The sequence below is a fragment of the Mytilus edulis genome, chromosome 2 (genome assembly GCF_963676685.1).
Source record: "Mytilus edulis chromosome 2, xbMytEdul2.2, whole genome shotgun sequence".
Taxonomy (NCBI): Eukaryota; Metazoa; Mollusca; class Bivalvia; order Mytilida; family Mytilidae; genus Mytilus; species Mytilus edulis.
Window position 1 is genome coordinate 13,738,872 of NC_092345.1, and position 18,596 is coordinate 13,757,467.

General features: G+C 31.3%; 1 protein-coding gene across 8 annotated transcripts in view; it reads left to right on the plus strand.

The window, feature by feature from the left end:
• LOC139511529 (roquin-2-like) overlaps positions 1 to 17,107 on the plus strand; it is a 33,726-nt gene extending 16,619 nt beyond the window's left edge. For 2 of the 8 annotated variants that reach the window (XM_071298343.1, XM_071298344.1), the window contains exons 11-20: positions 4,455 to 4,680; positions 5,871 to 5,995; positions 8,040 to 8,078; positions 9,283 to 9,527; positions 10,685 to 10,826; positions 11,585 to 11,736; positions 12,190 to 12,319; positions 12,832 to 12,927; positions 13,665 to 13,743; positions 14,588 to 17,107. In XM_071298343.1, the coding sequence (XP_071154444.1) occupies positions 4,455 to 4,680; positions 5,871 to 5,995; positions 8,040 to 8,078; positions 9,283 to 9,527; positions 10,685 to 10,826; positions 11,585 to 11,736; positions 12,190 to 12,319; positions 12,832 to 12,927; positions 13,665 to 13,743; positions 14,588 to 14,598 (1,245 nt within the window). In that variant the 3' untranslated portion in view covers positions 14,599 to 17,107. The remainder of the gene's footprint in view (positions 1 to 4,454; positions 4,681 to 5,870; positions 5,996 to 8,039; positions 8,079 to 9,282; positions 9,528 to 10,684; positions 10,827 to 11,584; positions 11,737 to 12,189; positions 12,320 to 12,831; positions 12,928 to 13,664; positions 13,744 to 14,587) is intronic. The other 6 variants (XM_071298338.1, XM_071298339.1, XM_071298345.1 and 3 more) reach the window with 3 other exon arrangements.
• Positions 17,108 to 18,596: the final 1,489 nt, after the last annotated feature.

Genomic DNA, 18,596 nt, shown 5'->3' on the forward strand with positions numbered 1-18,596 from the left:
GTTTTACACTTATGCAGCTGCAGTTATCCCCCCTTTTTGTTGTCATCTCCTTCAGTATTTAGTAAATATGAGTTAGGGATGGACTCTTGTGTAGGATTAGATTAAAAATAAAATAGTGCTCTTTTTATTATGGAAGATGTCTTTCAAGAATTGATCTTTGAATAAAGAAAGAGGATCTTTTTATTATTAATGAGGTCTTTCAAAAATTGATCTTTATCTTGTGGATGAGGTCGATCAAGGATTGATCTTTTTATTATTAATGAGGTCTTTCAAGAATTGATCTTTTGATAATGTTTTCTTGCGGAAGATCTGTGTTTCCCTCAAGGCACTCTGGTGTCCTCCACTTATGACAAATGCTTGCCACCAAAAAGCCATCAGTGCTGAAAGTGGTGTTCAACATCAATCAATTAGTGGACCTAGGTGGTCTAAATACAACTGTTTCACTGGAGCAATTTTTATTCCAAACTCTTTGATTCTTGTTTCTAAATATTTTGAACTAACGACTTTCAAATAAAAATTGTACGGGGTAAAGCAGTCTTCTCTGATAAGTGAAACAATTATTAAGGTTTTAAAATTATACAGAATTTTAATGTTTATATGTTTACTCCTATGCTTAAAAAGAAATGAATCCTTTCATTGCTACTACTTAAAAAAGAAGCGAGACCAGATTTAAAGTGATAAAGGCATTGTAAAAATTTGTGCTTGGTTATTTGTAAATATTGGATTATTGTTCCATATATATGTATTCTATGATATATTGAGCACTTTTTAATGTTTTGTGTGAAGCATGCACCAATCAGAAAATGGACTCCTATGGTAAATTGTAAAACAAGTATTGGCTTGATATGCTCTGTATGGGACATAGAACTAAGATGGTGTCTTTCAAATTTGGTTCAATCATGAAAGATGAGTTTGAAGGGGTTTTCCATCTGGAATTCATTTTGTGGTTGTTGTGTATGAGAACTGTTTACATTTGTAAATGAAATAATATTTTTATCAATAATGATATGTATATTTATATGTTTATCTGTAAGGTAACTAGTGCAAGGTCTATCAAATTTGATAGTTTATATACTTGTGATTTTGAAGTGACAAAATTTAAAGCTGATAAAACAAAAGTGTATAAAGTACTCTTTATTCTAATATATTGCTTTCTTGGAAATACTGTAAGAAGATTGTTTTTGTACTTGTGTATACACTGTTTATGAAAATAATGATTCAAATTAATAATTTCCTGAGAATGGAACATCTAGTTTTGAACATGATATAGATTTTGAATGTATGTATACAAGTACATTTTCAAGTTGCTTATTTAAAAGAAGCAGAACGTTTGAGGTCTGAGACTAAGATTAACTTTTTAAAGGGGTTTGTTCATATCCTGCACAAATTTGTTATCTATGGGTATAGAACTTAATTTTTATGAACACACAGAAGTTTGAATAATTTATAGAATGATTAGTAGAAAGTCAGACCTCAGACTTCTATGTTTACCTTCTTTAAGAAGACCTTTTGTTTTTGAAAGCTTGGAATTAAATCAGTATTTTTTATTGTGAAATTCTCTAAATTTGTTACATCGAGGAAGAACTATATTTTTGATCACAGAGTTGGTTGACCACATTGGAAAACATATTTCTAGATCTTTGCAGCAAAGGTTATTAGAGATGAAAAGTATTGACATTTTTTTGCCTGTAATTGTTTTAATATATACATTGTATATATATGTAGATATTTGTGTGTATTTATGATTCTTAAAAATATGATATAGACTAGATCTGTTGCACTAGTAAAACAAATTATCTTTCTAATATTAACACAAAAACCATTTTGTGAAACCAGTCTAAATTTAAGCTTTTAGGTAATTAGATTTAAAACTGAAAAAGACACTTATTTTGAACAGATTTGTACAAGTCTCTACCAATGTAATAAATTTCTGTAGTAAATCATGTATGTTTAAGCAGTTTCTATATAAATATTAGATTTACAGTTGTTTTTACCATTAATTGATTATACATGTAGTACCGTACAAAAAAGGTTGTTGGTCTCCTTTAACCCTGCTGAATCTGTTTTTATTAGAAAACAAAGGATAAAGGGTATCCATCCATGACACAGAATCAGTACATGTACTTTAAGGTGGTACCCAACACTTTCCCGTAAATTAATTTGGCTCGTTTAATTTTTATAAAATTTTGACTAAGTATTTACTTTGACCCTTTAACAAAAATATGAAAATTGCAAAAAAATTGAACCAACCATTTTATCAGAAAAATTACACTGGTTATATAGCAGTTTGACAAACACCAATTTTAATCACTGGGAAACTTAATATTCCCTTTACAACACGGTAATTAAAATGTTTAGCTGACTTTACAGAGTTATCTCCCTGTAGTGTTAGGTACCACCTTAAAAACACAAAAGCAAAGAAGAGCACTTTTATTGCTGTTCTTCATCTCAAGTCACAGTAAGGCCTTCAACATGGAGCAAAATCTAGTACTAGTACTCTCTACAAGTTTAAGACTGCCCAAAGCTTATATTACAAGATAGGTGAAGATATATTGTTTTCCAAAGAATCCTGTTGGTGGATTGAGAAACAATTCAATGTAGAGCAAAATTGAATGTGCCTTGTTAGAGTTTTATAAAAACAAACAAAAATTATGTTTGTCCTGCCTGCCGACAATGGACTTTTGTTGGTTGAAATCAATATTTAAATTTTATTAACCTTGGGTCACCAAATATACTATTGGATGAGAACAGAAATACATAAAAATAAATACATGTGTTGTTTGAAATTCTACAGCTGTTTGCAGTTTTGTAAGTTCAGAATTTATCCTTTTAAGATTTGAGTTCTTTCAAGAACTTAAATGCATCTATTCTTCTTTTAGGCATTATTTTGAAAAATGAATCAAGTGTGTAAACACTTGCACAGTGTTCATTATTCCTAATTTAACCCTCCGAAACAATCAAAATAAAAAATAAAACACGACATTTCCCTCTCTTTCATATTCTGAACATTAGCAGTTACCAGAATTTTTTTTAGATAGAATTTAAATGTTGCAATGTGAACATGAGTGATAAGCTATGGTGATCTCTATAATATAAATTGATCAAAAATCTAACTGATCCAACACAAATCTAACTGATCTAACACAAATCTTACTGATTTGAAATTGAAAATACTTCATTAGAAATGTGACTTGAAACAACTTATTACTGCAAGGATTACTTGTAAATACGGAACCAAAAAACTTAGGATACAAAATTTAAAACATTTGTCGCACACAAAAATAACAAAGGATCTCTGTACAAAATTTAAAGTCGCTTAAAAAATGGTAATAATATTGAAAAATAGAAATTCAGTTAAGTTTTGGTCCAAGAACTAGCTCAACTAAGTAAGGTTAGATGTGCATACATTATCATAACTGCCTTCAAATGGATAGTATGTTAATATAAAATTAATCAACCACTTATGTCATGCATGAATGGCTACCTCTACTTAGGTTTGGTTACTTTCAAAAAATAAATTATGTAAACTAAATATTTCATATTTCATATTTCAACTTTTTTTATACAACAGAACTTGAATTTCTTAAGCATTTAAAAGTTAAAAGACAAGGTACAATAATTACCCAAGATTTGGTGCAGTGGACTTTTTTTGTAGCTCATGGGGACAGAAAATGTGAATTTCTGTTCAGTCTTATGTCAGTTAAATTTTTGAAAAAAGGGCTATTCCAGAAATAATGAGAGTATGGATTCAAATTCACAAGTAAAATTTATCACATTTTTCAGTGGATTGTTGAAGAAAGTAAAGTAAAATGCAGCATTTAAATTTTTAATATACATGACATTCTACTTATCAATAACTCATTCATACATTTATTTGTGGAAAAGCCCATAATTGAAATTTGAATTTGATAGAACTTTATAATAAAAAACCTACAGATCAAGTCATTAAAGGCAAAAGATTTGAAAGGTTTAGATTGAGGTTAGTAGAATATACTTATTTCTGTTGATTTGAAATGAAATATACTGCCAGGTTAGAATCAAAATGCAGTGTTCTCTCGAGTGCCTTTTAGCATCATTGTAATGTGATGCTACAAATTTCTAGATACAAGATGGTAACTCAAAACCCCTGTTTACATTGATGCTCTATGATACTCCAGGGAGAAAATTGCACAAAGGGTTAAGACGGTTTGAAATTTAGATGTATATTTTAAATATAGTTTATTACATTGGGATTCTGCAAGCAAATTAGTGCAGATATTTAATATGTTCATATAAGTAATTATTTAGTAAGAAGGTTAATAATTATGCCAATATCTGGCCTCATTTACTAATATCTAGGTCATAAATATATCATCATACCAATCCAAAGGACTTGTATTAAAAATGAATTGGCTATATAACATTTTGTTACTATGAATCAAATTTGAAAAAAGTTTTTCTGTCTCTCATTTCAGGCTCAGATGCTGACAGACTTGCATCAAAGAAGAACTGAAATCTTGACAAGGCTTAACAAATGTAGTTCTACTACTAGCAAGAAAAGTTGGTCTGGGGCAGAGACTACCTTTGCTGAATGGGGCTCAGAGAAATCGATTGGTAGAATGACATGCTCCTCTCAGTCCATACCTGATGCAGCTTCAGCTACAAAGATACCATCAGTAGCATCAAGAGAAACACATTCTGGTACAAATATTTATTGTCCACATTTGGGCCTTGGTTAACTGTTAATGTTTGTCAAATATGTGTTTTTATGTCCCACCTACGATAGTAGAGGGGCATTATGTTTTCTGGTCTGTGGCTCTGTTCGTTCGTCCGTCTGTGCGTCAGTTCAGGTTAAAGTTTTTGGTCAAGGGAGTTTTTGATGAAGCTGAAGTCCAATCAACTTGAAACTTAGTACAGTTGTTGTGTATGATATGATCTTTCTAATTTTAAAGCCAAATTAGACTTTTGACCTCAATTTCATGGTCCACTGAACATAAAAAATGAAAGTGGGAGTTTCAGGTTAAAGTTTTTGGTCAAGGTAGTTTTTGATGAAGCTGAAGTCCAATCAAATTGAAACTTAGTACACTTGTTGCTTATGATATGATCTTTCTAATTTGAAAGCCGAATTAGACCTTTGACCCCAATTTCAGGGTCCACTGTTTGATGAAATTGAAGTCCAATCAACTTGAAACTTAGTACATATGTTCTCTATAGTATAATCTTTCTAATTTTAATGCCAAATTAGATTACCCAATTTCACGGTCCATGGTACATGGAAAATGATAGTGCAAGTGGGGCATCTGTGTACTTTGGACACATTCTTGTTTTACTCTGTTTACATTTGGCATACAAAAAAAAAAAATTGTGAACTCAAGGTTTTGTGATTTCAATTTTAATTGCAGAAGTAAAAATCTTAGTAAAAACAATTTGTGAACTCAGGGTTTTGTGATTTCAATTTAAATTGCAGAAGTAAAAAATCTTAGTCTTCTTTTTCCAGAATTTTGTTTATGTAAAATGTGTGCATATTGTTCAAAATTATATTTTTTAATTGAATTATGTATGTATATCTGAACTAGGGTATGTGCAATAAAAGAATAGAAAAAGAAGCTATGAATTGAGCAACAGTCTTCTCCCCAGGCTTTTTATGCTCTTCTTTTTTTAGTGGAATTTTAGTCTCAATGATTCTTTTAAACGCTCTTGATAAAAAGATTTGATAACATTCTGGAAATTAATAAAGTCATAATACAGACCTTATTTGATGGCAATATACTTTTCTGAGAGATAAAGATGCGTTTGAGTTGAGTATATTGTTTAATATTTTTATTCTTTATAGCATAAGAATTTGTTAAAATTTTTATTTATAGTAATGATTTTACTGTATGAATTTCTAGGTTGGGATAGTGATTACCAGAATTGGTCTGTAGGTGATAATACATCCTCACCTTGGAAAAAAAATAAAGATACTCATGTTGGATCCTCGGACGTGGTGGCTGACTGTCCAGATGTGTGGAATGAGGTACGGTCATTCTGACATTTTGATTATGTTTCTTTTTAAATTTGTTTGGAAACTTTTTTTACCTAATGTTTTTCTTTTATTAAAACATCCCACATATGGAGTACTTTTTGGTCGATCTTTATGTTCAGTGAAAATATTTCACATATAGTCCTGACCAGGGCTTCCAAAAATTTTCTGAGCCAGCCGGACATTTCATATCTGATCCGAATTTTAATCCCTAAGACAAAGTCACAAAAGGCAATTATGGTAATCAGATGGCCATCCCATTGACATTAAATTAAAATCGATATTAAACTTTACTTTGATATGAATTTGATGTTCTGACATAAAATGTTAAAATTGACATTGCATCATTCAAAGTGTGCACATCAACGTGCTCATGTCTGCATAAGACTCTTTATTTGTGCAAAATAAAGTTGTCTAGAACTTTATTTTCGTTTTTAAAGTCAAATTTTTCAAAACCGGATGTTGACTTGACAATGGTAAAACATGGACCATAAACGGATACGTAAAATCCGTGTACGTTAACATAGAACTACTGAGCGAAGAAGCTCTTTCCATGTTATTTCTTCAACAAAACACTTGAAATGAACATTAGATACAGGCATTAATGATAGTTTTAGCATTTTTGAAGAAATGTAGGATGCATAATTGAATTTCCCACCTGTGCACATGCGCACACGTGTTCTTGTTCATACAACGTAGTTCTGACGATTTTTCATTTAAAACCTTTTTAAATGATTTATTAAATCATGTTTATAAATGTATTTATTATATATTTTAAATCAATTAGATACAAGCTGCTGAAATCGAAAATAATTGGGAATGGACCAATTAATTTATACAATGTCCGGTACTGTAAATAGTTTACCTGTCACCTGAACAGGTAGTTTTCAGCTGTCCAACAACTAATTAGCCTTGATTTAAATTAGAAAGTACTAAAGTAGGGGTTGTTTTGATAGTTATTAATCATCATGTCACTTTTATGACCGGAAATGTATGGCTGTTAAAGGCAAAATGTTGGGTCAAAAAGATCGTGAATTTATATGTTAAAATGACCGAAAAAGCCTTTGAAACTAAAAAGTATATGACCGTTTCATGCTTTGCCCAGCCGGTCTTTTACCGGACATTATACAAATGACCGGAATATATGACCGTTTTGGAAGCCTTGGTCCTGACAATAATATTTTTTTAAATTTTATAGTTAAAAGAAACATTTTTAGTGAGAAAAAAAATGTCAGCACAAATTAATTTCATGAGTTGTTTTGCAACATTAAGCTCTATATACACTTCATTCTACCAACTGGAGAAATTCTAAAAACGAATTTTGACTGCTAAGTTAAGGATATGAATATAATGAGAGATGGATATATGTCAAAGAGACAGCAACAAATGAGAGACAGAACCAAAAGACATTAAAATACAATCTTCAACAATAGGCAGGTATCTATGCAAAATCTCTCTAAATCATCCAGTCATAAAAAATAAAATAACAAAATTACTGAGGAATATTCAAAAAGGAAAGTCCCTAATAAAATGGTAAAATCAAAAGCTCTAACACATCAAACGAATGGATAACAACTGTCATATTCCTGACTTGGTACAGGCATTTTCTTATGTATAATATGCTGGATTAAACCTGGTTTTAAAGCTCTAAACCTCTAAATTGTATGACAGTCACATCAAATTCCATTATATTGACAATAATGTGTGAACAAAACAAAGTTAAATATGTCAATTTCAAAAGTTGCATTATTGAAGTGTGCTTAAATGCATTTGACTTATTTTGCAAATTGTTGATTTTTCTATTGGTGCACAATGCCCTTAATAACGACTTGAAATGTTAAAATTTTAAAAAATATATAAAACTCAAATATGTGGATTTTTGTTTGTTTCTGATTTTTATTTTCATTCCTGTTGTTTTTTTGTGTTTCTTTTAGAATTTGTTTTTATTGGAATTTTTATTATTTAGTGAATCTGTTATCATTATTGTCATTGAAATACCTCAATTTAACCAAGTCCTTTATATTTTATTTTTCCATAGAAATTTGTGCTAGCTGTAAACCAAGGAAATGAACAAGATGTAAGACTTACCAAAAATGTTGTTTAGTGGGAAAAAAGGGGGACCCTGTTCAGAAAAGGAGTTTCATATTGCTAAATCATACCTGCCAACTTTTGAAAATCTCCATGGAAGATTTTTAAGCACAAGAGGACCTACTTATGTTTGGATTAGTATAAATGTGCTTATATGCCATTTTGACTTCTCTGAATGTCTGTTTTAAGGTATTCAGTATATATCCTGAAGGATCTCAAGAGTCAAATCAGCATATCTCATCGGAAAAAATCACCAATGAATAGAGAAAGTTGGCAGGTCTGCAAAATTTGTTCAAGATTAAGAGATTTCAGTATCATTCACTGACAAAATATTTACATAATACCTTAGTTGTAGAACATCCCCCCACTTTTTAGACCAACCAATGTCAATCCAAAGATATATTTTTGATCATTTTAAAAATTCAGAGGCATTACATTAAACCTCTCTTCTAAGATACATTTAGATAAAGAACTAATATAGAAACTTGGTTATTTAAAAAAATTTGTATCAAAATAAGATCTTTCATATTCTGATATCCTTGATCCTGTAGATTTATAAGAAATGAATATAAAACAATTCATGACAACCCCTGACATTGTTTGGGAAATGCACCAATAGAGAAATCAATAGATGATTTAAAAAAAAATTCAGATACAGATTATAAGGTCACTGATAATAGAAAGAAATGTAATTGTTGCCAATATCTTTCAAAATTTAAGGTTATCAGTTGATTGCATTGGGCTGTACATTTACTCTTGAGTATTTACAAACATTTTTAATTTCCTTCCTGGTTTGTGAAAAATGTTTTTCTGAGAACTATTTTAAGATATTGTACAATAATTTTAATTTCCCTTTACATAATAATGTGAAGCATTAACACGCTTTAAGATTGATGAAATAAGTCTTTCACAATTATTATAAGAGTCTTTTTGATGCAATATGTTTCAGTTTAATATAAATAAATTCATTATTTTTTTTGCAGATTAATGGTTTGTGGTTTTTTGGACTTTTTTAACAACCTTCTAAAAGAAAATATTTGCTTTTTAAAAAAATCTTTAGAACAAGTACTTTAATCTTTTGTAATTGATTACTATTTTCAACTGGATCAAGACCATTTTAGCAATACATCATTCAATACTTTAGAAATTTGTCATTCTTTGCCATTTATACTAATGTATATATTTTTTTTCAGACTGGATCTGATTCCACTGATTTCATGTTGAACTGGTTAAAGGATATACCAGATGACCCAATGCCAGTAGAGCAAGTTCCTATTCCCATGCAGAAAATCAGTAAAACACAGAGAACTGTATCCCAGTCTTCTGAGAGAAAATCTGTATATGCTCCATCAACAAGTTACCACCAGGAATACCAAAAGAAGACAGATGTCAAGGGAGATAATAATGATGATGAGGATGATACAGAGATAGATTACAGGTAAGGATAAAATTACCTGAATGAAATGGGGGTTATGTCAAAGACACAAAAACATGACCAAAGAGCAGAAAACAGCTGAATGAAATGGGGGTTATGTCAAAGACACAATGACCTGACCAAAGAGCAGAAAACAGCTGAATGAAATGGGGGTTATGTCAAAGACACAATAACATGACCAAAGAGCAGAAAACAGCTGAATGAAATGGGGGTTATGTCAAAGACACAATGACCTGACCAAAGAGCAGAAAACAGCTGAATGAAATGGGGGTTATGTCAAAGACACAATGACCTGACCAAAGAGCAGAAAACAGCTGAATGAAATGGGGGTTATGTCAAAGACACAATGACCTGACCAAAGAGCAGAAAACAGCTGAATGAAATGGGGGTTATGTCAAAGACACAATGACCTGACCAAAGAGCAGAAAACAGCTGAATGAAATGGGGGTTATGTCAAAGACACAATGACCTGACCAAAGAGCAGAAAACAGCTGAATGAAATGGGGGTTATGTCAAAGACACAATGACCTGACCAAAGAGCAGAAAACAGCTGAATGAAATGGGGGTTATGTCAAAGACACAATGACCTGACCAAAGAGCAGAAAACAGCTAAAGGCCATTAATGGGTCTTCAACACAGCCAGAAATCCCCACACCTGAAGGGGGGCTTCAGCTGGCACCTAAATAAAATACATACTAGTTCAACGAAAATGGATGTCCCATCAAACTCCAAAACATAAATGAACTATTTTTTTTTTAAATATACAAGACAAGCCAGAGGCTCCTGACATTGGGACAGGCACAAAAATGCTAATTTACCTCATTTTAAACACATTTTGATATACTACTGTTCCAAAGGATTGGATATACTGGTTTACCTCTTCTACCTAACACATTGTTTGTCACATTTTTTTCTGCAACTATGCTAACTGAGGGCCTTTGAGCATCATGTAATGTGATGCTATCATAAATGATTTTTTCTTAAAACGTGTTCTAGCTGTTTGCAGAAAAAAAATGGATTTCAAAATTTCTTGTTTATCAGATTGTTTAATTAAATTTGTAGATGGCATATATATTTGGACCAAATAAGGGCTTATTGCCCCTTTTTTCTTCAATTAAAATATTTATGAACTTCCATTTCAAAATTATTTATTTTTATAGGAGGTTATCAATTGCATCAGATGGGGATGACATCATTATACCATTTGACTCACAACCTATTGTGTCAAAGTTTGGACCAATCAGCAGGGTCAAACCCAAGCCACAGAAGTCAACCAATCCTCTTCAAGCTACTGCTGATGAGGTGTGTATCACGAGACTAATGTTGACTACTCAGAAATTATCTAATATTATGAAATGAAATCCAGTGTTTATTTTAGTTTGAAAAAAGAAGTTTTTGAAACAAATAAAAAATACCAACTGATATAAATATGAGGAGAATTTGCATGATTGCCAATGAGACAACTAACCACCAGAGTTAAAATGATGTGGTAGTAGGTTATTACAGGCCACCATATGGCCTTCAACCATGAGAAAAACCCTATACCGATAAGTCGGTTATAAAAGACACACACCTGGTTATAACAAAACAAATATGATGGACATGAACCAACAACAATCTCTGTAATACAGGCACCTGACTATGGACATGCACATAAAGAATGTGGGAGTTAACTTACAGTCCCTTGCTTTGGTGGTTGTTTGAAGGAGATATATGTATACAATTCAAAGTGTAATTTAACACTCAGACACAGAAATACATGTAGCAATGATTAATGAAGAATACAGATCCAACTTTTAAATCTGCATACATAATGGAGGGAATTTGATAAAACAACAGTTCCAGCTAAAAAGATCAATTTACTTTAAAGTTTACATTGTTGCTGTTGTGCATTATTGATATATCTCTCTTTAAGTTGTGATTTGACCTTTTGTATCTGCCGCCTCTTTGTTTGTAGTATAAGTTGATTTTCTTAACTGGTGATGCCTTGAAAGTTGCAATTTAATTGGGCCTGTAATTGAACCTATAATTAACTCTTTAGTATTATTTACATGTTACAGAAGATGATGACATCAGTAACATCTTCATTACACAGTAGGCCTCAGGTCTTCCCTACGAGTCGTGTAGCCAGCAGAAAAGTAAACCAACCAATCAGTGCTGTGTTAGATGAAGATAATGCTTCAGCTTGTACAGGATACTCAAGAATAGTCAAGTAAGTATGGTAAAACAGAGGACGGAAATACCACTTGGTTGTAGTATGACAACAATATTAGTAGCCTCATGGTTGCCTATTGGTTAATGTCATTTGGTTGAACTGCAAGCAGACTTGAACCTTATCTTTAAAACTGGCATTTAGTGCTTGTAGGCCAAGTATACAGCATTTAGGAATAAAGGCTTGAAATTCTGTGAATATGTTTTGTTTCTCATATGTCCAATTTTCAAGGTTTGAGGAAGAATTATATTTTGTAGATAATTATTATCATTGTTTTGCAAAAATTAAAAAAGAAATATACAGTCATATATTTGGTTAGATTTGCAATAGTTCTTGGTGTCTATGAATAATGAGACATTCATTTATCCCATTCAAGTATTTTAATATTCTGAAAATATTGATATGAATATTCACTTTAATTCATTGACATTATAAACTTTATTGTTTTTGCAGCTATCCTCCAAATGTAAAGTCTTGTGTGAAAAAAGAGATTGCTCGTTTAGAGGAGAAAGCCCTTAATGCCAACACAGAAGATGAATGGTTGGCTTGTGAACTACAAGCTATTGAGCTTCAAATATCATTGGTGAGTGAGGACTCTGATTGTGTTTATCTATTTCTTCTCTGTTTTTAAGTTGGTTATCCTTCCTTCAACAAATTAAAACTTTGAATAGATACTGTATTTAAAACTGGAACAAAAATGATACTGGTAATCGGCATTCTGTCTGTCTGTCTGTCTGTCTGTTTAGTTTTTGATGAAGTAGTACACATGTTCCCAATGATAGGATCTGCCAAATTAGAGTTTTTACCCCAATTTCGCAGTCCACTGAACATAAAAAATGATAGTGCTACTATGAACATATTCTTGTTTTTGGTTTATAGTAGAATTGTTAAAGTTAACCTGTGAGTTTTCATGTTGGTTTTCCATTGTAAAAGTATAGGATTTTATATATGTATTGTATACACGCGACATATCAGAAAACGAAAGCGATGAGAGATTGGTTTTTAATTAGATTAACTAACTTACTTACTGTAGTTGTTTGAATAATTATTAAGTTGAACTAGTGCTTTGTTCAACTTTCCATTTTATTTTTTCAGACAAATAAATCGATTTCTAACTTACCAAGTGAAGAGTTAACAGGGACTAAACATTGGGCCAAGTATGGATATGACAGACCACAAGCTGGATACACGGTAACCACATTATTTTCTTAAAAATTAAATATTTAAAGCTAAAAAAAAAAAGAAAGGAAAAACAGACCACAAACCCAATCCATATTCCTTTTCAGTTATGTTTTATGACATGGTCATACACAAGATTAGACAGAAACTTATTTTTTGTTTGGTTTTTGCTGATTCAACCTCTGAATCATTATATGATTTTTAATAATACAGAAGAATGGGATGAAAAAGAAGGGATTAAGAGCGTTGAAGTCTGATTGATATATCATTTATAAGTCTGAATAGTAGAAGTGTGGTACATTTAAATGGAAGGGATACTTGAAAAAATGTCTGTGAAAGCAACTCAAAAACACAACTAAAATAGATGTCCAACGTGTCATATGAGGAAAGGAAAATGAAAGGTGAGGGTTGCAGTCTGGTAGATATGTTGTACACATCAATGGAAATGGATACAGGCTAAATGTAACATAAAACAACTCAATAATAAAACCAAAATAGAAGTTCAATAAGTCATATGATCTTCAGCAATAAACAAGAGCTGATGGAAAGCTCATAATTGCCAGTCTCGTAATGTTTCGAATTTAGGTTTCATTCTTCCCATGAGTGTGTTTTATACTTTTGTTAAAGGGTTTTTCGCACTTACAATTAGTTTTGTGAACAATGCTCAGGAGGTAATTTTAGTTCTGAAAAATAAATAATGTAAATAGCAATAGATTTCAAAGAATTTATTAATGTTTTTGTGATTTTAGGGGGCAAATGATTGCAATTATGAACCTCATCTTTATTATTGCTGTTTTCTACATTTTCTACATGCCACTGGAGATTCAAGTAAATAAATAATGGATAAGGATAAGTCATTTTAATTAAACAAACAAAGGACAAAAATTTGTACTTTGAAAATGCTACTTCTATTTTCATGAATTCAAACTTTAATGGTATGCAGGAAAGACGATTGGTTCATTGGTCTTTAAATTGATGGATTCAAAGATAACGAATAACACATCAATGGAAAAATAAATATTTCTTTGTGACATTGATGACATCTTTGCCAAGCCAAGGTTTACGATCCAGTCCCTTCCTGTCCACCTTTTTGCTGAATAACCCAACAATGCTGCACAATCAACAAGAAGCATAAAGTCATGTCCATTCTGACTACACCGTTTTTGACCAATGGCAGCACATGAGATCTCTTGAGTGTGGAGATATGGAAACCTTGGCTAGTGAACATGCCTTGATGAACCATGATGATTGGGTTTCAATCGATACAATACAACATTTTTATTCTCATAGCCATTGCAGATACATATACACAGAGACAGTGCAAAATATGTTTACCAATATTTTTATACAATACAGTGTCATGCATTCGCTTGAAAATTGTAACAACATTTCAATGGTCTTTGTTTGAGGGGATAGAAAAATAGAAAATAAAAGGTGTTACACATATGTATTTGATTTCTTGAAAATAGTCAAATCTATCATAGGTTTTGGAAAGATGACTGAAGGAAGGCTTTTCATCTGAGCAAAATCTATTTCAATATCAAACAATTGTTACAAAAGAATTGTGTAGAGTACAAATGAAGACATGTGAATGAATTTTCGATGACATGGGAATCAGTGTATTCATTGCTTTGGTCAAAATGAATAATGTAATAATGGCTTCTCATTTTAGGAATGGACTGATTTGGACAAAGCATTGCAGGCACAGAAAATAGAGACGGAATGTTTAAAAAATCGGAAAAAGCAAGAAAAAGAGGATAGACTTCTGGCCCAAAAACTTGTTCTTGAAGAACTGAATGCCTCAGGACCATGATCATTTTTTGTTACATTGAGCACATGATATGACAATAGGACAATTGACATATTATCATAGCTGAAAGATTTAATTTGTTTTATAAATTAGATTCTGAATTTACTAATTTGACAATTTGCTTTCCGAAAATTATTGTGTAATTATCTGTTTTTATATCTTTCATTGGTTAAAAGGCCTGATTAGCATATCTTGCCCCAGAAGCCTGTGGCAGGAATTTAAATGACTTCATGTTTAATGTTGCACATTAAAGAAGAAAGGTGTAAATTTGAAGAAGAAGAAGAAAATGGTGTAGAATACAGTAGAATATGAAATGGCAAAACACCCTGTTCTTGATCATTTTACATTTAAATACAAATGCACATTGCATTGAATTTATTTGTTGTTTTTTTAATTATTTTTGTGACTTTTTTTTATAATTATGATTATAAGAAAATGTTAGTAATATATATGGTGATAGAAAAGTTTTGAATATGTATTATTTGTATTAAAATGTACCTTAAATGATGTAAACTATGACATTTATGTTAAGGTGTTAGTATTATATTTCATTTCAAATGTTTTCTTTTTTTCATCATGACATCTCTCTATGAGTAGGTACACTTTTTATTGTTCACAATTAGATTTTTAGAGAGACCTCTATTTGTTTGAGTGTTCTTCCTATGATTAAGAAAACAGCTGCTTGTTTGAGGCTTAAATATGTTTTTATATAAAATTTTTAGAAAATATATTAAAAAAATTGGACAATGACATCACATTGAATAAAGAATATCCCCCTAGTTTTATATACTATGGTATTGAACAGCTAAACATTATGATTTAATAATAGCCTGTTGGTTGTTGTTACAAACCAGATATGTTTTGTGAAATTTTATGATTAGTCTTTTGAATTTGAACTGGAAAGAACATTTCAGTCTTTATAAAAAAAAAAAGCTTTTATGATAGCTGCAAGTATATTCATTTTTGTTGTATCCATGAAAAGTGCTAGCAGTAAAGTTGTATTCTGTATAAAGTACTGTATTTGTATTGTTTATTTTTTTTCATGTTATTTTTTTTGCATTTAAATCCAATTTGCAGTATAATTGAACATAACTCATGTTCAACATCTTTAAAGAAATTGAGTAATCAATAGCCAGTAGAATAATTATTATATACCTGCTTTAGTATTTACTTCTATTGACATTTACTATTCATGAAATTTGTTCAAAGAAATATTCTGCCAAATTAGGTTGGGGTATAGTTTTTTTTTGTGGTAAAGATTGCATTTCTCTAGCTTAGCTGTAAACCATATTTTCAAGGCCAGGTCATCTCTACCATTCAGAGCACAAACAATAGTGCAGTGAGGTGAACATTCTTTTACGTATACTGCCCTTTATCCATTGAAAAGCAATTTATTGGTGGTATATACTAAGATATTTAGGTTACAAAATGTGTTTGGGTAAACCATACTTGGCAAGAACTTTTTGTTTGTTGAAAATTACAAAAGGTGTGCATTGTGTATGAATCTATGTTTAAAAAAAAGGTCCAAATTACAATCGACAAAGTAAGATAACTCTTAATTCAAAACAATGCCTTCCATTAATTTAATTTTAAGTTCACATCGCAAAAGGAAAGCAATCTTTACCCTCAAGTTGTTAGGAGCATTTTGATAACTATTGTTAAGTATCAAAGAAATTTGTAGTTTTGTTCTACCTGTTCTTTTAGTGTGAAAAGATGATTAGCGTGTTTGCTGTGCAAATGTATCAAGACATTTTACTGTTATACTGTGAAATGATTTTCTAAGTGTTGGTATGGAATTGTTAATACGTTAAGAAAATGAAAGGGATCTATACTAACGAATGTAAAATAGAATTGAACTGAAAGTTTTATGTTATAGTTCCAGCTTCATTGATATTTACAGTTTGCTGACAATTTGACAGAATGACTTTCTTTTATTTTAATACTTTTCTTTCTTTCTCAAATTGTAAATTATTAATGCTCAATTTTAGCAGTATGAAATCAACTTAGGCACTGACCATTCATCTATTATGGGAGGCATGTATTTTAATATGTCTTGCCTGTGATAGTAGTGGTATTATTGTAACTGATCTACATCCGTGATCCATACTGTATTTGGTTAAATTTTGGTTTGCGATCACATCAACTTGACACACAGTACTTATGTGCCTCTTTTATTGAAGAAAGGCAGTGGTGAAAAAACCAGGACCCCCTTTAAAGATGAATGGAAAGTAGTGCTTGGTTTCAGCATTCAGTTAAAAGTAACTAATGAAATATTTGAAATGCAATTTGGAAGTTTGACTGTATTATCCAATTTATTAAGTTAGATTTCATAATTGGATTCATGTGTTGTTTTTTGTTTTAAATAAACTTCAACATACACTTTGTAGATTCTTTTGTTATCCTGGATTATAAAAATAAGAATATGTTGTATAAGTGCCAATGAGACAACTCTCCACCATAGACCAAATGACATAGAAGTAAATAACTTTAGGTATAAGTCCTTCCAACACTGAGCAAAACCCAAAAGATGATTTGAAATTTTTCGTAAACAACTGGTGTTATTTTTAAATATCTTTAACCAAAGGTCAGTTTTCTTACTCTTTTTACAAATGGATAACCAATAGGACCACCTAGGACTAACAGTGGATACAACAGTGCAGTTGCTCTGTGATATATTTGACAAGATATGATTTGGAAGTTATCAATGATGGCATTAGAGAATAGTCTCCCTGCCATAATTCTGCAAAAGGATATAGTATTGTCCATCCTGAATTTCAAATAAAAATTAGCATAAATATTATCAATCATCATTGTAAATGAGGTCATGGTCAAATGAACCATTTCAGACACACATGCATACCTTACAATCATGCCATACACACAATATAGGTAATGGTCAGATAAACTCTGCCAGAAAGCCAGTGAGTGAAACTTGTCTTAATTGTCATTCTATACACAAAATATAGTTGATATGCTTATAATATCTTTGGAATAGTTATCAAAGATACCAGGATTATAATTTAATACGCCAGCCCTGCATTTCGTCTACAAAAGACTCATCAGTGACGCTCAGATCAAAATATTAATAAAGCCAAACATGTACATAAAGAGCATTGAGGACCCAAAATTCAAAAAAGTTGTGCCAAATTCGGCTAAGGTAATCTATTCCTGGGATAAGAAAATACTTAGTTATAATCCTGGTACCTTAGATAACTATTTACGAAAAATTAAAAGTTTTGTAAACAGAAAATTTATAAAAATGACCTAATATTTGATATTCATGTCAACCCCAACGTGCTGACTACTGGGCTGGTGATACCATCGGGACTGAAACGTCCACCAGCAGTGACATCGACCCAGTGGTGTAAATAGTTACCAAAGGTACCAGGATTATAATTTAATACGCCAGACGCCCGTTTCGTCTTCAAAAGACTCATCAGTAAAAAAAAATAGACCAAATTAGAAAAAGTTACCATTGATCAATGAACTGTGAAAATGAGGTCAAGGTCGGCCATGTACATGCTACAATCATTCCAGACAAAAAATAAAGTTGACATGTTGCTTATAGAATCTGAGATACAGACTTGACTACGTAAACTTGACCTTGATCACTGATCTTTGAAATGAGGTTGATTTCAGGAAAACACTGTCCTGTTGGATTGTAATTCCTGTCTCAATGGAGACAAAAAAAAAACAGTCATTCATTTAAGTGCTAGGTGAACAAAAAAAAGCATACTTAATATGATATACAAGACTAATTCCACTTCATTCTTCATTGCTAGTATAGAAATTTGGCTATTTTTTTTAATACTTATTGTTATTGTTAAGAGTTATTCGAAAGGTCAGAGATAGCAGTATTTTAAATGGTTAA